The sequence below is a fragment of the Zootoca vivipara genome, chromosome 16, assembly GCF_965207765.1.
Source record: "Zootoca vivipara chromosome 16, rZooViv2.hap1.1, whole genome shotgun sequence".
NCBI lineage: Eukaryota > Metazoa > Chordata > Lepidosauria > Squamata > Lacertidae > Zootoca > Zootoca vivipara.
In genome coordinates, this window is record NC_142599.1 from 15,269,749 (window position 1) to 15,288,280 (window position 18,532).

The 18,532-nt window shown below is 51.0% G+C and overlaps 2 protein-coding genes across 9 annotated transcripts in view; one reads left to right on the forward strand and one right to left on the reverse strand.

The window, feature by feature from the left end:
• Nucleotides 1–583: 583 nt before the first annotated feature.
• On the reverse strand, nt 584–9,573 carry KLHL22 (kelch like family member 22). Of its 5 annotated transcripts, none has more exons than XM_035099272.3 (7): nt 9,356–9,573; nt 8,638–8,911; nt 7,174–7,339; nt 5,329–6,047; nt 4,029–4,221; nt 2,645–2,878; nt 584–2,328 (listed from the first exon to the last, which is right to left on the reverse strand). In XM_035099272.3, the coding sequence occupies exons 2-7, from the start codon at nt 8,862–8,864 to the stop codon at nt 1,951–1,953; spliced, it is 1,917 nt and encodes a 638-aa protein (XP_034955163.1). In that variant the 5' UTR covers nt 8,865–8,911; nt 9,356–9,573; the 3' UTR covers nt 584–1,950. The 5 variants fall into 5 exon arrangements, with proteins under 5 accessions (XP_034955163.1, XP_034955162.1, XP_088516041.1 ...); XM_035099271.3 differs by having other exon boundaries at nt 9,228–9,368; XM_088659915.1 differs by lacking the exon at nt 7,174–7,339 and having other exon boundaries at nt 9,356–9,389.
• A 58-nt stretch (nt 9,574–9,631) lies between these two features.
• MED15 (mediator complex subunit 15) overlaps nt 9,632–18,532 on the forward strand; it is a 28,153-nt gene continuing 19,252 nt past the window's right edge. For 2 of the 4 annotated variants that reach the window (XM_060269716.2, XM_088659911.1), the window contains exons 1-5: nt 9,633–9,801; nt 14,912–14,999; nt 16,000–16,051; nt 17,069–17,098; nt 18,118–18,324. In XM_060269716.2, the coding sequence (XP_060125699.2) occupies nt 9,746–9,801; nt 14,912–14,999; nt 16,000–16,051; nt 17,069–17,098; nt 18,118–18,324 (433 nt within the window). In that variant the 5' untranslated portion in view covers nt 9,633–9,745. Of the gene's footprint in view, nt 9,802–11,179; nt 11,438–14,911; nt 15,000–15,999; nt 16,052–17,068; nt 17,099–18,117; nt 18,325–18,532 lie in introns of all 4 variants that reach the window. The other 2 variants (XM_060269714.2, XM_060269715.2) reach the window with 2 other exon arrangements.

The window sequence follows — 18,532 nt, forward strand, 5'->3', positions numbered from 1 at the left end:
GGTGTTTGAAAAAGGGTGAGAGGCTGCCACTTCTGCAGGCAAGAGGTGACATAACTTGGCTCCTGAGCCCCACAGGGGTGTCGCAGAAAGAATGTAGTTGCTTAAGGGAGTTGTGGACTGAAAAAGGTTGAAAACCTCTGTTCTAGGGGTGGATTATGCCCTGTAGATCAGATCAAATCTCCCACCCTCTTGCTTGTTGAAGGCTGCTTTCTCACAGTCGCCTACCTAAGTGCCCATCTGGACCCCAGCTGCATCCAAGGCTTCAGCTCCGCCTCTCTTCCCACCTCCCACCCTTCATGGTACAAACAATAAGGAACGCAGAAAACTTCCATGCACCAAGCCAAGCCTTTGGGCCCACCCAGCTCAGTATCATGTAACCCAATGGGGAGTGATTTTGAGCAGGAGTCTCTCCACTCCTATTTGCAGGTGCCATGGACTGAAGTCGACCTGCTGCCAGGCTGCTCCTGAATGGAAAACAAGTCAGTTAGCTATAAACGTTCTGCCCAACAGAAGCTGTATCCTCTGGGGAAACTGTGCAGTAAACAGCAGGAAAACAGCCAAGCAATTAAACATGACAATGTTATTGGGAACGTCTGGGTTTTATATGTATACATACATACATACATACATACAGTAAATACATATATATACACACACACAAAACAGCTAATAATTTTTACATGACTCCTGGGCAGGGAACGTCATTCAGTTCAGTCACAGCTATTTTTAAGCTGTTGCAAAACATCCTGCCCAAAGACAGCTTTCAACCCATCCACCAGCTATGTTGGCATGCCTGCCTCAGAGCCCATGTGCTTCTATGGCTGGTTTCATTTCATTGTCTTCTGCCCCTGAGTTTTTTGTATTGTCATCCCTGATCTGCTCTATGTTTGGCGACAGAGAATTTGCCAGGGGCAAAGCGAAAACGATAATCCACTTGTGGACAGGCACTCCAGCTTGATGCCTGAACCCCAGACAGGCACGCCTGGGTAGGTACAGGGAGCGAATTGGGGGGGGGGACATTCTACAGGGAAATGGCTCTTCACATTACCTGCACTCCAAGAAGGGCAATTGGCTCAAACTTCCTTGCCTGAAATCCAGAGGTGCTACAGAGGTGGTGGAAGTTTCTACTTTCTGGGCCATGCCAGAGGAGGCACAGCTGGCAGGGACATTTTGCAGTGTAGCAGAAGCCTGTATGCAGGCCAAACATGCTTAGCTGCTGCCCAGGACACCAGAGGCCCCTCCTTTTGGGGAGGAGGTGAAAACAACAAGAAACAGATGTGCGCAACACATCATATGGAGACTTCCAGCGAGGCAAAATGGCGGGCGCCACGGCAGCGGGCAGCTTCTGAAGCCAGCCAGAGCCAACTGCGCTACCAGGCTGGCTCTGAGCTGCTGAGACTGCCGCTGCTGCTGCTGCCAAGTTTCCCAGGGACATTAGATGAAATCCAGGGAAATTCTGGGGATGGAATTTGTCCAGGGCAAATTTGCAAATCTGGGGACTGTCCCCGGGAAACGGGGACATCTAGTAACACTGTCTTAGAACACAGAAAGTCACCACATATTAAAAACATGGATTGGCTGCTACCAAAGATCCACCCAGTTGTTCCTAAAAGCCTTCCAGTGGTTCAGTTGCGGGGGGCACACCATAGGACCCAGCCTCCCTCCAAAGCAAAGTGCCCATGCTGCACATAGGAGCGACACCAGCCAGAAATCCAGGCCTCCCTTTTGCGATGGCTGGCTTCCGGCCTCGTTGGCAGCAGGCTAACAAGGCCTGCTGAGGGGACCAGATTGCCTCCTCCCACACCGTCAGTGGGGCTAAGGAGCTATAGTGTGGCCCTCCTCCAAAATCAGGAGAACCACACCACCCACCTCAGCTGCGGGGAAGAAGAAGCAGAAAGCAAAGAGGCTTGCGTGACATTCCCTTGCCTCAGCTGGAACCTCAACTGCTGCTCAGTTGTCACTCAGATGGTCAAATTCCTCCCAATCTAACATGCTCATGACCTCTGAAGAAATGTCTGGGTGGTTCTGGAGCCTGTTTTGATGCCGTTCAGGGGTCCACCTCTCTGCATTCATGATAATGGCCCTGGGCAGGGTGAGGACGCAGGCGGCCATCCCAGAGATGTTGTCCTCTAACCGAGGGCCTCTCTCCCAGCAGTCTCTGTCAGCATCATAAACGTGGACGTAATGCATGCGAATCCCCCGGTTGTGGGATCTGCCCCCTAAAACGTAGATCATGTGATCCAGGACGGCAATGCCGGGTTCGCCGTGCCCTGCAGGCAAAGGGCACACAGTGGTCCACTGAGCAGTGCTGGGGGAATAGCAGGCCACCTGGGAGGGAGGCAAAAGCAACAGGAGATCTCTGGTCATGATGGAGAACAAGTCCCCCTACCAGGGAGTCCTAGCAAGGGCTTGCGGCTCCTCTCCCCCTGCAGCTGCCCCACAGAAGTTGGAGGAGAGGCTACCAAACCGCCTGGCGTTTTAAGTTAATAGGCAGGCAGACAGAACAAAACCAGCCCTGGGTGTTCATGGCTTGTTGCCAGCTGAGTCATACTCAGAGGAGGCCCACTGAATCCAGTCTCTAGATTGCCGTGGACCTACTCTGCATTGGATACAGCCCCTGGGCAGAGCGCAGCTGCCTCCTCACCTGGTGAACGTCCCGCCTGTAGCCAGAGTCGTTGTTACTCCCTCCAATCACGTACAGCCTGCCCAGCAGCGCTGCCATCCCATGCCAGGCCCTCCGGACAGGGCCGTCGGCCAGGCTGTCCCAGCGATTGTCTACAGGGTCATAGCAATGGAGTTCCTTCAGGTAGTCCTCGCCTCGCCTCCCACAAGTGATGTACATCCGTCCGTCCAACTCAGCTCCAGCGTGTGCGTAAACCTGTGTCAACAGAAGAGAGGGAGGAGTCAGGTGCTGCCAGCAAAGCTTACCTACCCACCTCCACCCTCAGCAAATGAGGCCATGTGGAGATATTTAGCCGAAATTCCTAGGACTGGAATTGGAGGAAATTCTCAGAGCTTGACCTCCAAATGATGGATGGCTCGAGCCTGGCTTTCTGGTGCACATCACTCCTCTCCTCACCCCTCTCCCAATTTATACACCACCCTCTCCAAAGGAGCATGCTCTTTCTTACAATAATGCACTAGAACTGATCACTCTGGGATTTTCGACATCCTCCTTTGGTATCCCTGTGCCAAACTACCCCCATGACCCCACCTTTGGGCCAGTGGGTCAGGGCACTGTCTGCCTTGGATCAAACACCAAACAGAAACTTGGGCACTGCTCCCAGGAAGTCGCTTTGAGCACCTATCATAACCCTTTCCATTTGCCAGGTGATGCAGAAACCTTCATGACACATGGTCCACCACCTGCCCCAACACTTGTTGTTTAGTCATTTAGATGTGTCCGACTCTTTGTGACCCCATGGACCAGAGCACGGCAAGCACTCCTGTCTTCCACTGCCTCCTGCAGTTTGGGGTCAGAATCATGTTGGTAGCTTCGAGAACACTGTCCAACCATCTCGTCATCCCGTAAATTCTGCACTAAATTCTGCTGTCAAATTTCTGTGCTGTTAATAACCGCGTAGCCTTCCTTATTCTCCGTAATTCCCCGTCAACCCCAACTTTGCTCTGTACCTCGACTATCACTTATTTCCACATTTCTGCAACCCCAAGGGCCAGACGCTCAGGCGCTACTTCCCGCCTCCGCAAAATACAATGTTTAGGAAAGTGAATGCTGATCATAAGAACAGTTCAGTTGGATCAGGCCAATGGCCCATCCGGTCCAGCATCCCGTTCTCACTGTGGCCAACGAGATGCCCTAATGGGAAAGCCCACAAGCAGTACCCCCTGCACCCCCAGTTATGGCAGTAGCAAAATTTATGGAAAACACGCCGGCCCAAACCTCACTGGGTTCAGCTGGGTTCAGCTTAGCCGGCGCCCTGCTTCGGATCTCCCAGATGCCCGTGATGTTGGAAAAGCTCCTGCTTTCCCTGGCTACTTGCCCAACTCCTGCCTTCTCATCTCCTTACCTCCTTCCTGAGAGGGGCCACGTATTCCCAGGTGTTGGTTTTGGGGTCGTATCTTTCCACTTCCCGCAGTTCTTCGTGGTAATCCCGTCCTCCCACGGCGTAGATGTACTCTCCCACCACACAGACGCAGAGGTCCGCATGCTCTCGCTGGAGAGACTGGATCTGGAACCACCGGTTGTGGCGTGGGTCGTACCTTGCAAAGGAAGAGGATGGCCAATCTGTACTGCCAGGGATGGATGGTGCCCACGGGCTCTACCTGCTGTTCCTGCCACCCATTTATCTCCCCGCATCCCATTGCTTCCAAGTGCATCTGCCTGTCCTCCCACCAGCCACTCCCTCTATTGCTCTTGCCAGGCTTTTCAACGTGAGAACCACTAGTCTTTGCAGCACATATGTCGGACTATAGCCGCCCTAGCTCTGCTTTGTGAGAAAAGAGCACAGCACTAGGGCAGCTGCACTCACTGTGTGATCTTCTCAGTTTTAATTGAGAGATTAATCCCTTTGCCAGACTAATATTCACTCAAGGGGAACAATTTCCCCATCTCAACCCCGATATGAAAATATGATGGAACAACACTGTTCCAAAATGCATGTGTGTTTGTGTGCATTTTCTGACACGCTCCCCTCTCTCAATGCCTGTAGATAGTAAGTGGACAAAGTTCCATTTTTTGCCATTGTTATGGTACCAAAATAGTTCAGTCTTTGTTACATTTAATAGGCAGCAATACAATTTCAGGGGTTAGTATGTCCTGTGTGTGCAGATAGAATTATCCCTGCTTTACAGATACAAGGACTGTCAGAGAGAGAGAGAGGTTTAACCAATCCAGTCACTCCACAGCTGTCAAAAGCCCACTGGGCACTATCTTTGAGCTGCTTCATATCAGGCATCTCATGTTTCATGACCTCAATGCACTCTGAGTTGGAAAGAGGCAACCAGGAGCCTGAGGCAACAATAAATCACAGTACGGCTGAGGCATGAAGCACCTTGTTTACAGAGCTCAGAAAACATTGAGGGGGCATTCTTGGATAGCGTCAGAAGAGGAGATAAATAAAAACACCTCCCTTCACACCCAGCCGGGCGTGGTTTTATTCTTTGTCAATGCCCTATATGAGGGACTAGGAAGTTGCTTGGGTTGTTCCCCTTCTCTGAGGGTGCCAGCTTCCTGATTAACAGGGCAATCTGATGCATGTCTCACTGTGTTCAATGCCTAAGGGTGTTGAGGACTGAAACCTACCGGTAATGGGACAACCCCACTTGCCAGTAACTTAGAAAGGTAGTATCACAAATAGCTGCTCTTACCTCCAACACCTGTTTTCTGCTCGAAAACCATGGATGTTGTTATCTCCTCCAACCAAGTAGACAAAGTTGTTGAGGACTGCAATTCCCTGGTTAGACATCCTGGGGGACAAGGCTGCTGTGAAGTGCCTCCACTCTCCCAGCAGTGGGTTCAGATACCTGGCCTGGTCGCTGACGACAGTGGAAGGGGTGGAGTGGATCCCCCCAAAGCCCACCACACAGCAAAACTCGGACCTCAGCTGAGTGTGGGGGCTCTGCATCATGGGTTGCAGGCACTCGTTCTTGTGGTACATCAGAGCACTCGCCACTGTCTCCTTCAAAGGGCACGGGCTGAGCTTGTCGTGAAGCCTCTGCAGGACAGGAAAGTCCATCAAGGGGAAGCGGACCGTCTCCAGCAGCTTTGGGGGCTCCATCAAGGAGACCTGATCCGTTTCCACTTGCTCTGGAGTGTAATGGTAGAGCAGGGCCCCCTCGTAAACCTCATTCTCAGAGCTGACCTCCAAGGTGTTGCTGCTGAGGAGGGCGTAGGCCTTTTCCAGGGGGAACTGGCGGTACATTTCTGTCCTGGAGAGAGTGACAAAGTTTTTCAGAACATAGGAGTCCAGCTGCTCGCTCAGGTGGCTCAGGTGGAAAAGGTCAGCCAGCTTGTACACATCCAAGACGTTCTCCTCGTCCACCCAGGACATGAGGAAGTCGCAGCAGAACTTGATAACCTCTGGGATCTGCAAAGGAGAAAGAAAAAGAGCCCCTCTGATACGGAGCTGCGAGGGACTCCAACCCTACCCTCCAATAGGATCGAAAGCCACCCACAGCATGCAGAATTTTGCATCATACATACCAAGTCCAAATCCCATGTTCATATTTTACTAATGAAGCACAGAAATCAGGTCAAGATCTACTGAACTGGCAAGCAGCACTGCGAGTGGAAACATTTTTTAATTCCAAGGTGATGGAGGCTGAGCCAGAATCATGGCACATCCATGTAGCAAAAGGAGAGCAAACCAGTCTTTAGATCAAAGACTTTATAGCAACAGGGTCAAGCAAACCCTCGTAGCTGGGAGCCTCTGTGGCACTGCTGGCTGCAAGAGCAGAAGTGGGAGAGCTGGGAGGCAGAGCTCACTCCATTGGCTCTGCTGCTCCTCCCCCTTCAATTGTTCCCTCGGGGCAGATATTCCATCATGCTGCCTCAGTAGGAGAGGTAGGAAACAGGGCTCATTTCATCAGATTTGCTGGAGGCCCACCTCCACCAGGCACATCCTACCCCTGAACTGTGCCAGCTAGTCAATATAGGAAGAACTGGTTATAAACTGGTGCCTGAGTTTTTGTTTTTATTCTCCTCTTCCCTCCCTGTCCTTTCCCCCTTGTGTTCTGTGTTTTTTAGGCTGTAAGCCTGAATGGTTTTGACTGTATGTAAAACACTCTGAGAGCCCTTTAATGATCCTACTTATTAATAAGTTCAAAGGGCTGGGCTGCCAATCCCCATCTGGGCAGTGGTGGTGCTTAACAGAGCAGCAGAGCCAGGACTGATCTGCACTCCTACTGCTCATACTAGCCAAGATGGAAGGTAAATGGCTGTGGTAGCTTAAAGCAGGTGCAGCAGCCAGACCCAGATTAGGCCCTGTGATGCTCCAGCGAGGGCAGTGGTACCAGTTCAGCCTTCCCCCATTCCTGGCGTGTGGGCCGCCAGCAGAGGCCCAAAGAGCTGGGTGGAAAGGCACCTCTGACCAATCCACCACCCACATAAAGGAACTTTGGACTGCGGCCTAAAGTGGCTGCCCATCAAGTGGGCACCTGGGCTTTGCCATGTTCCTTCCCCGACAAGCCTTTCAGAGCTGCCAACTCTCTCACCTGAAGCTGGCAGGCGGCAGTCAGTATTTCCTGCACATTGCTGAGGCCAAGCTCCAGTTCCGAAGTATATATGAAGTTCAGGATTTGACACATGGCGTTATAAGACACACCCTGAATGTGGACCTCTTCCTGTTCCATTTCTCTTAGTCCGCCAGCAAACATCCCCCTATTAAAGGAAAGAGCTGCTTTCAGTCATGCTTCCAGAAAGGAACCTGCACAGGGATTCCAGGTTGCGTATGGGGGCAATTACTGATCCCATTTCTATGCCGTACTCCTTCCTCCAAGGAACTTAAGCACCTTGTACAGAGATACTCCACTTAGACTTCATAGCAGCCACACAAGAAGCAGGTCAGGCTAAGAGGCTGGTTGGACCAACGTCAACGACTGCGGAACAGCCGTGACTCAGTGTTGGAGCATCTGTTCTGCATGCAGAAGGTCCCAGGTTCAGCCCCTAGCAGCATCTCCAGGCAGGGCTAGGGGAGATCCCCTGCTTGAAACCCTGTCCTCTGCCAGCCAGTGTAGCCATCAATAAGGTAGACAGATGAATGGTCTGGCTCATAGAAGGCAGCTTCCTATGTACTGAGGCTTGGGGCAAAGAGGACATGTGCCCCTCTGGAGGAGGCCCACTGGGTGCCTGTGTTGCTGTATGGACTGTGGGTCATCAGACCTGCTTGGTACATTTCAGCCTTATTCATCCCACTAGCTGGCTGGTTTAAAAGTGGACTGGTATAGGCACAGGTGTGTTAGGCAAGAGCTGTTGGGACAGGTGTGAATGCGTGGGACCTGCTCTTCTGTTCATGGAGGTTCAATTCAGCTGCATAAGGGAAATGTTTGTGGGTTCCATATCACCACCATTACTGAAGACCGATATATATGCGATATATATATATATCTTCCCCAACCACTGCCAATGAGGCAGGAGCCTATGGGAGTTGGGGTGCAACGATATGAGGAGAGATCCTAATTGGGGAATGAGGGCATCTTAGCTGAGATCCCTGCATTGCAGGGGGTTGGACTAGATGACCTTTGGGTTCATTCCAACTATAATTCTATGAGCAATGCCATGACTCAGTTGATGTGGGAGCAGTTTTCGGTCTTGCTCTATTGGCCATTCTTTCTACAGGTTATTGCCTAGCTTTCTACTCTGCACCACCCTAATGTTGACATTTATTTCATTTTATTTTATTTCTATTCTGCACCAATTTCCCATTAAACCTCATCATGCTTCTGAATACCAGTAGCTGGAAACCACAGGAGGGGAGACTGCTGCTGGGGCATTCATACCCTGTTTGTGGGCTTCCCTAGGGCATCTGGGTGGCTACTGTGAGGCACCGATGTTCAGCCTCCACAATGTGCTAAGATTTACTGAAGACTACCACAACAAATTTGTGCATAAATTTCAGAACCAAACATAAACATTTCCAGTTCATGCATAATACTGTTTCGGTTCTATTCCAGACAGACCTGAAGTAATCGCATGATGCCGCCAGGAGGATCCGATGAGCCTCAATCGGCTTCCCCTCCACACGCAGGATAACATCAAAGAGGATGCCGCTGTCCCGGAGAGCCACCAAGCCATTCAGTAAAGCCTGGGAGTGTTGCGCACTTCGGTAGGTGTTGCCAGAGCCCCCCTTGGCCCAGGGCTCTGGGAACGTCCTGGCTGGCTTTGCCAGCTCCTGATCTTCTGCCATTCCAGGCCAGACTCCAGGGACGCAAGGAAAGCAGCTTGGGGGGTTTCCTGTAGAGCAATTTGCAGAGGAAAATGTTGGGTTTTCTGACTCGAAACCTTATTTATTAATCATCCCACCCCTCTGAGCCCACGGAAGAACTTCCAATACGTTATATATAGGGCAGCCCAGATCAAAAAAATAAAAATAAAAATGGCTTAGAGAGGGGCATGAGTGAAGATATCGCAGAGGGAAGGGGAGAGAGATAAAGGACTCTCCGAGGAACTGGACTCTGAGGTCAGGAGGGCAAGAGGGTGAAGAGGCCAAGTCTGATGCGGAAGCAAAACAAGGATCTTTCTGAGTAAGAAGGCGGCGGAGAAGCCACACCTCGGGCCCCTCCAGCCAGAACTCGGGGTCAACTTGTGCTCTGCACATGCTCAAGAGGCGCCCGCGGACTAAGGCGCAGAGCCATCTGAGGCCGCTGTCATCGCCCTCCTCCCCCGACCTGAGCGCACCTCCACCGCCTTCCGGTTTCAACTGCCGGAAACCATAGAGACGGGCGGCTCGGCCAGACCGTCAGTTCCCTCCCACATCCTCCGCCGCCGCCGCCCTCCCCCCCCCCGCAGAGGACGACCCGCCTCTTAAGGGGCGTGGCGGGGCACGCGCAAATCAGCCTCGGGGCAAGGAAATGTCCTGCGCCCGGATGCCCTCCGCCTCTGAGCCGCCTACTTCCCAGAAGCCCCCGCTGCCCGCGAACTACCTATCCCGTCGTGCTCCGGGAGAGGCGCGCTTCGTCGAGCGACTTCCGGTGGCCGGAAGAAGCGTCGCTGCGCCCGCCGCTCACTCAAGTCAGTAGCTCCTCAGCTCGCTTGGCCCTCGGATCGGCGGCGGCGGGCGGCCTCGGCATGGAGGAGAACGACTGGCGCAGCGCCAACTTCAGGCAGAAGCTCGTCAGCCAGATGTGAGTCCGCGGAGGGAGGGGGAAAGGGAAGGGGAGGCTCGGGGCGGCCCAGAGAACCAACTTCGGCCGGCTCCTCTGCTCGCGCGCCTCACGGGCAGCCCCGGTATCAGTAGCGGCGGCAGCGGAAGCAGCAGCAGCAGGAAGCCTCTGGCCTGGTTTGGCCGGCGATACGGGCCGGGTGATGGAGCCGGTTCTGCCCGTTTCGAGGCCCTCCTGGAAGCTGTGAGTGGCGTGCAGGTGCCCCAAATCGGGTCCCGGGATGGCGTAACCCGCGACTGCCCCTCCTGTTGTTACGGGAGCGAGGGTACGGGGAGGGATGCTGAAACGAACCTCGCCGAGGTGGGGGTGGGGAGAGGAAACGACGGCGTCCCCCCACCCCCGCTCGCCCTCTTCGCCAATTTCTGGACGCAGTCTTCTTCGAAAAGGACCCTCTGGGGGGACAGGGATTTTGGCTCCATGGCCCTGTTTCACTTGGCTGAGTGGTGGCCCACCTGCAAGGGAAATTGCCTTGCCTACTATTGCCCATAGTTCGCCAGACTTTGGCCCCCATCACGTTCCGTCCTCCCTGAGGAAGGGGGCGTCGTGCAAGGTGGGCCAGGCGCCCTTCGCAGCCGCAGCAGGATATGCGTTGGGCAGGCATTCCAGGGGCCACACTGACCCACGGAGGAGAGAGTTGCCTGGAAGGGAGGAGATTCCGAGAGAGTGTGTGTATGTGGGTTCTGATGCCTTGGCAGGTAGAGGCTTTGCTCAGGGATCAGCTCCCGGTGGGATCTTTTCCCTTGGAAAGCCTGCTGATTTAGACATAGTTGGGTTTTCCCCCTGGTTTGGTTCCTGCAGTGGGTCGCTGTGCTTTGCCCTTCTCGACAAAAGAGGGGAGGGAGAACAGAAATCCCAAGATGGCAACCACATCTCCAGTACCCTCCATAAAGCAGATGGTCACTAGACCAATCAGGGTGTGTGCGTCCTGACATCTAAGGGACAGCCCCACACCCCAAAAGATGGGTGGGTCAATGAGCCCAGTGCCTGTGGGTGCTAATCTGGCTCTTTCTTCTGTCTGATGGCAATCCATATTAGGAATCTCACTTGCTAGTTCACTGGGTAGGCAAATCCTACTGCAAGGTTTGTCATCTGCGCTTCTCCCAAATAGCTGCTTCAAAGTCTCTGGTAGCGGCAGAAGCTGGCCTGCTTGCTTGCCAATCTGGAGAACCTGAGGGAAGGACAGAGATCACAGCAGGAGCACAGAGTCCCTGAGCCTGGAGGTGCTGAAAGTGTTTGGGTTGCCACATGAGGGCTCTGCAAGTGCTCTGCTTCAGTCACCCTGCTATCATGCGGGAAGGGGAGGCTGCTGTGATTGATTATCCTCTCCCCTTCTCCCCAGAAATGGCGGTGGCACTCTGAGCAGGGACATCTACTTCTGCTCCTTGCATCCAGGCTGGGGGCCTGCAAGGCAAAAGCATCCAGGCGTTTTCCTGGCCTTTGTGAAGAGAGAACTTGCCTACATGTTGGAGGGAGTGTTTTCCATGTGTGGGAGCAGCACACCCCACTTTTTTGGGGGGAAGAGTGTAAGAACAAAACAGAAAGCCCCATTATTCACAAATTGCAAAGGGGCTAGAGAAAGATGTGCATCAGTTCTTAGGTATTGTGGCATGGTTGCCCCCTTCCTCTTACCTGCTTGTCTGGGGTGGTCTGCCCTACTGGCCCCATTCTGGCCTGGGGTAGGGGATTGGATGTTTGTGTCTGGAGATGAGGTGCATGTGAAGCTCTTAGAAGAGGCATGCTATAAAGGTAAAGGGAAGCGGGTGGCGCTGTGGTCTAAACCACTGAGCCTCTTGGGCTGCTTGTTCAGAAAGTCGGTGGTTCGAATCCACATGATGGGGTGAGCTCCTGTTGCTCTGTCCCGGCTTCTGCCAACCTAACAGTATGAAAGCATACTAGTGCAAGTAGATAAATAGGTACCGCTGCAGCAGGAAGGTAAACGGTGTTTCCCTGCACTCTGGCACTCGCCACTGAGTCCCATTGCGCCAGAAGCGGTTTAGTCATGCTGGCCACATGACGCGAAAAGCTGTTTGTGGACAAACTCTGGCTCCCACGGCCTAAAAACAAGATGAGCGCCGCAACCCCATGAGTGTTTCTCTTCTATAGTTTTCATCAGCAGATATCTCCTGTGTGAGCTCTGAGTATATGGAACCTGAGGACAGAGGGGAAGCTCTGTGTCCTGACTCCTGCACTTTCATCAGATTGGCATTAACACACTGGTGTGCTCTGATGGGGTACCAGTTTGCACCATATCCAACACCCTGTGATGTAGACAGGGTGGAAGTCATCTTGAGAAGGCTATTTTATCATTAATTTTTTATGTCAATAGAAGAAATATTGTTCAGTCTGGGACTAGTTGTGTCGGGTGCCTTTTGTTCCAGTTTTGCATGAGATTGAGAGTTCCTGTTAAACACATACTGTAGTGATAAGGTGGTTTTAGCAAGAAGTATATTTTTAAGCCAGTGAAGCCAAACATCCAAGTACAGTATTAGAAAGGGAAAATGAAAGCAACAGTCAAACAGACTTAACAAAACCAAAAAAGTCAGTATATCTTAGCTGGTCATATGTTCCCTTTCCGGACAAAGTCTTGGCTGGAGAGCAAGTGCAAAGCTTCATGCAGAAGAGATGTTCTGGACTGGAGTATCATTGGGCTCCATATTAGGTGATTCCAGGGAGACAGGCTGAGAGGGAACACTTGCCTTTCGTGCTTTTTAGAGCAGAGTTTTCCCAACTGTGTGCTGCGCTGCAACACGTTAGTGTGTTGTCTGAGGTATGTAGGTGTGTCACGCATATGCTCCCCATGCTCCTCCCGGGGCTGAAAAGGATTTAACCTCTGGTTTGCTAGTAAAATTGAATTGTGTGTCATGAAATGATGTGTCACCAACATGAAAAGTTTGGGAAGCTCTGCTTTAGAGAGATGCATTATACCTTTTGCTCTTGGTTTAACTCATTGTACAAAAGCACAAGAATGAAAATTATTTCCAATGTTAAATGTCTTTAGAACCTCGAAAAGAAGTGATATATACAGTGGTACCTTGGTTTACAACCATAATCCGTTCCAGAGATCCGGTTGTAAACCAAAACAGGTTGTAACCCAAGGCGCACTTTCACCAATGGGGCCTCAAAAAATGGGTTGTAATCCAAAAAAAGAGGTTGTAATCCAAAAAAAGGGACACACTCTTCAGGATTTGAAGTGGTTGTCATCCAAAACGGTTGCAAACCAAAGTACCACTGTATATGGAAAAATTTCCATTCAGCCTTCTTGCAAATATTGATGTGAAAATCTTCTCATTATATAAGAGTGGGTGGGGACGGCTGACCTGTGGACCACCAAATGTTGCTTGGTCAATGGTCAAGAACGATGGGAGTTGTAATCCATAAATCCCCATTGCCCCGTGTCTCTAGCATTTCATTTGTCACCTTTCCTAAAGAATCAGATAAAACAGATGTAGATGTCTTTAATAATTAGTTGATAAAACTTTTCTTTTCTTAATAGAGCACATCATATATTCTACATTAATTATATCCTCTCTATGCATATTTCACCTTATTGTATATTTCATTTGAGCTTGTTTTCCTTAGGTTGCTTTTCAAGTAAACTTGATTTAGTATTGGATTATTATTGGATTTTCTTTATGCAAAGAATAAGGGTGTCGCTCTTCTCCTGATCAAGGCTTTGCTTTCATTCAAAGCCATCGCCTTAAAGCTTGCTGGCTGAGACCTTGTGTCTCACAAGAGAGGATTACCCTCACACATTTTCCCCCAATCGGTCTTCTCTAACCCTCTGCCCAGTTAGCCCACAAAAGAGAGGTAACTTCAGAATGTTTATTGTGGCGTAAAAGACAGGTTGCGGGTGTTCTGGAAAGGGGAGCCCTAGCTTCTTGTCTCTCTCCAGCCCACAACTGCTCTGTCGGCTGCTCTCGCCTTCCCCAGGTTCCATCCTGTCTGATATTCCTGTGGCATGGCTGGGCCCAAACATAGGGGAGGGGTTCATGATGTTGGGGTGGGGCTCGGGCCTCTCTCTTGCTGTGAGTAGGGGCTGCAGGTGAGGATAGAGCCTCTTGCTTTCGGCTCATCAAAACAGTGGTGCCACGGCTGTTGTGACAGCATAGGTGTCAAGGCTATTCTGGCACTGCTTTCGTTTCCCGGAACTTTTACGTGATATTTCACTGCCTTTTGTCGCACAGGTATTTAAAGGTTGGCTTTTGGGGGTGCCTCCAATGTTGTGTGGGGAGGGGCATCCTGGATTTCCTCTCCTCTCCCTTGGTGCCTGCAAAATCTGGTACAGAGGGTCCCCCAAGACATTTGCTTGTAGGAATGGAACCATGTCACTGGAAACAACCCCCAGTTGTTGTGTTTTATGTAAACTGCTTGGGGATTCTGGATATTAAGCGGCATATAAATATCATCAATAAATAAAAATTAATAAAATATTTAATTCCTGATACCTACAAGGTGGCTCTGTGGGTTAAACCACTGAGCCTATGGCTTGCTGATCAGAAGGTCAGCGGTTTGAATCCCTGTGGCGGGGTGAGCTCCCGTTGATCGGTCCCAGCTCCTGCCAACCTAGCAGTTCGAAAGCACATCAAAATGCAAGTAGATAAATAGGAACCGCTACAGCGGGAAGGTAAACGGCGTTTCCGTGTGCTGCTCTGGTTCGCCAGAAGTGGTTTTGTCATGCTGGCCACATGGCCGGCTCCCTCGGCCAATAATGTGAGATGAGCGCGCAACCCCAGAGTCGGTCATGACTGGACCTAATGGTCAGGGGTCCCTTTACCTTTACCTACAAGAAGAGGAGGAAGAGGGAGGTGAGAAAGCTAAAGTCCTGTTGGGGCAGGAGTGGAAGTGTGTTTGTGGGTTGCTTGTGTGTCAGCGAGTGTTGTGGGGTGGATGCACTTGTATGATTTCTTCTGAAGTGGGGCTGGGGCTTCCGCCTTTCAAAAGAAAGTGAACTTCATCCCGCAGAAGGGCTGAGCAGAAATAGCCTGTGGGGTGGGCCCTGTTTCCAAGGTGCCACCTTTCCGTGCAGTTGTGATTCTGGTGCTTCAGCTGTTTTCTTTCTTTTCCCCATCAGTGAAGATGCCATGAGGAAGGCTGGAGTGGCTCACAATAAGAGCAGCAAAGACATGGAGAACCACGTTTTCATGAAGGCCAAATCACGGGTAAGGAGAAGGAGCCAAGGGTGAAAGTGAAGGGCGGGCAGGAGAGAGAGACGGTCCAGGCTCTAGCGATTTTGGGGTCGAAGCTCCAGTTGCCCTCTTCCGAGGAGTCAGACCCTTGGTCCATCTAGCTCAGGACTGACAACACTGGCCGGCAGCAACTGCTCTCTGGGGTTTCAGGCAAGCTCTCTTTCCCAGCCCTTCCTGGAGATGCTTCCAATGATTGGCACCTGCTGCATGCAACCCCCTGAGCTCCTGCCCTTCCCACTATAGAGGGAAAGTGGGAAACCCCTGAATCTGGCTGGGCAGGTGACTCTCAGAGCAGCTAGTTTCACTTCCCTGGTGGGCATCCTGTCTTCTGCCAGTTGCCTGTCTAAGAACAGTCGTGGCTTCCTTGGTTAGTCCCTCCCTTCCTCATAAGCTTTGCAGCTCTGCCCAGGTGGAATACACCATGTCCCCTTCCAGTCCCAAATCTTTCCCACTGGGGCAAACATAGAAACTGCCTTGGTCCACCTGACTCAGTATCATCTACACTGACTGGCAGTGGCTGTGTAGGTTTTCAGGCAGGGTTCCTTCCCAGCCCTACCTGTGACCTTCTCCATGCATAGGAGATGCTCTACGAGGGAGCTCCAGCCATTTCCCATTCTATCTCCTGCCTCTCCTGGAGGGCAGAGTGTTCCCTGTAAAACACAGCTGGCTGGTGGGGGAGAGACATCTTTTTTCACTGTGGCTGGTTCTGGAGTCAGTGCAGTTTCCCTTCTGTGTTTCACCAGTGAGATAGTGGGAAGTGAGGTACAGTCGTACCGGGTTTGCGGCATTCGGGAGCCAAAATGTTTGAGAACTAAGCTGCTCTTCTAGAGAGAGACCAGGAGGAGGAGGAGGAGGAGGAGGAGGAGGAGGAGGAGGAGGAGGAGGAGGAGGAGGAAATGAGTCAGATGCACCCTGCCCTCCAACTCTCCCTCCCTGGCTTCTAAAATGCACTTTCATTTCTCTTAACTTTTAGGAGGAGTATCTTTCCCTTGTGGCAAGACTCATCATCCACTTTCGGGATATCCGTGAGTATTCTCATGCCTGTTTGTGGACAGCGCTTGTTGGCCATTTGAAACTTTGAGATGAGGGGGGACCGTCGGGGCAGGGAAATCATCCTGTTCAGGGCAGAGCCTATTAGCTCTGGCAAAATAATTTTGCCGCTTCAGCTGTTGACTCAAGACCCTGCCTTGAAGAAACACAGGGGCTGTTTCCGCTATAACCTTTGGGTTTCTGGTGGAGAAACGATCCTGAATGACACCTTGGGGGCGGGGGAGTTCCTTTTCCCAAGGTTGCTGGTTTTTAAAAAAATTAATCAGGTTTATTCTTATCAAATAAAATGCTACCAGTTCTAAAACTACATAGGATGAGGGGATGAAAAGGGTTTATTGTAAACTGCTTGGTGATTTTACTACATTCAAGCAGTATATAAGTTTAAATAATAAAGAACTCAAAAAGCTGGGGGGAAATGAGGGAATAATGTTAGTCATGCACAGAGGAGATTCATTGAAACTAAGGGACTGGATTAACTGGTGCATTTATTCAAGTGTGTCAGCTCTGAGTAGGATTTTAGTTAATACAACCCATATAAGATCAAACACTTAAAATGTTTACAGTGGTACCTTGGTTTAAGAACAGTCCGGTTTAAGAATGATTCAGTTTGCAAACTCCGCAAAAGCGGAAATAGTGTCCCGGTTTGAGAACTTTACCTCAGTCTAAGAATGGAATCCGAATGGTGGAAGGGCACCGGCGGCAGGACGCCTCATTAGGGAAAGCGCACCTCGGTTTAAGAACGGACTTTCGGAACGGATCAAGTTCGTAAACCAAGGTTCCACTGTATTTGTAAAACAACAACAACAACAAAAAACTATCCCCAAATCCTCCCTCTGCTTTATTTACCCACTTGTCTGGTGTGTAACTATTTTGTTTGAGTCTCTCCCCCACTGCACCCCACCCCAATCCGCTGTTTATTCCAATTAGACTAATATTTTTCTTGCCTAAATGTCCCTGCACAATTTTTCAGTTGTTGCTGTTTTCTTTCCTAGACAACAAGAAGTCCCAGGCCTCCGTCAGTGGTAAGAATGGCTCCTTCATCACCTTCCACCTTCCTATATATATATATATATATATATATGTCTTAGCGACTTCCTTGAGAACTCTTTCCGAGGACTTTGACTCCTGTTCTGTGGGTGTGTATGGGTGTGTCAAGGGCATGTCTCCTCGTTGTGCTGGATTTCCTTCCAGAACTCAGTCGCAAGCAAATGTGACACACAGACAGGCCCAGGTTCTATTCTATCTGATCAATGCAGTGACAGGAAAGGTAAAAAAAAAAAAATGTTCAAAAGCACTCCCCCACCTCAAAAAAAACAAAACCCCAGAGTCCTTTCTGTTGGGGATAATTCAGACTGAAATTCCCAGGTGTCAGAGAATGTTATTTATGTATGCCACTACTGCGGCCCATGTTTTGTTAGCCTCCAAGTGGAAAACGAGCGAGGCCCTGGGCCTGCTAACCAAAGAAGAATTGACAACTTAAATTGACAGAATTGTCAGTACGCCCTGTTCAGCCCGCGTCTTAAGCGCGTGCATGGGCTAGGCGACTGGAGCACCTTCACCGACCTTCCGATCACAGGAACGAAGACACAGCATTCCCGGAAAAAAGGTCCCTGGTGCAATGGACTCACACCTGCTCGTTGTGAGCACCTCAAACTCAGCAGAGTAACAGAAGCGAAGCTGTGGAGGTTTTGAAGAGCAGTTCCCATGCAGCCATCTTACCTCTACATGGATAAGAGCAAAAAGGAGTACTTTAAACTGTAAAACAGAAAATTTTATTTTAAAAATATATGTATATAAAAAAGAAAAGGTTAAAAAAGAGAGAAGCTGAAACCAGCGAGTAAGCCTGAAAGTTTTTCAAGGCTTTCTGCAAAAAAATGTTGACCCTTCCCCCTCTGCCCAGCTTGCTGGATGGGGCTGACGTCATTGTGTGGCTGCTGGGACTAGTGGTGGGGTGAACAGCTGAGCCCAGGGGCTAGCTCCTTTCAGCGCATTGCTGTCTGTCTCTATGGGGCTTTCTCAGGGATCCTTCTTCTCTCCACAGATCCCATGAACGCCTTGCAGACCCTGACGGGCGGGCCACCTGCAGGAGCAGCGGGCATGGGCATGGCATCTCGCCCCCAGGGAGGGATGGGTGTGCTCGGGCCCCCCATGGGGCAGCAGATGAGCCTTCCGGGGCAGCAGGCGGCACCAGGGGCAGCTGGGATGGCCCCCCATGGCATTCCAGGCATCTCAGCAGCTTCCCAGCCAAGTAAGTGTTTGGAGCAGGCATAGGCAAACTCAGCCCTCCAGGTATTTTGGGACTACAATTCCCATCATCCCTGACCACTGGTCCTGTTAGCTAGGGATCATGGTAGTTGTAGTCCCAAAACATCTGGAGGGCCAAGTTTGCCTATGCCTGGTTTGGAGCCTCGGCTCTTCCCTGGGTGCCAAGCGGTTTGGCCCTGGGACTGTGACCC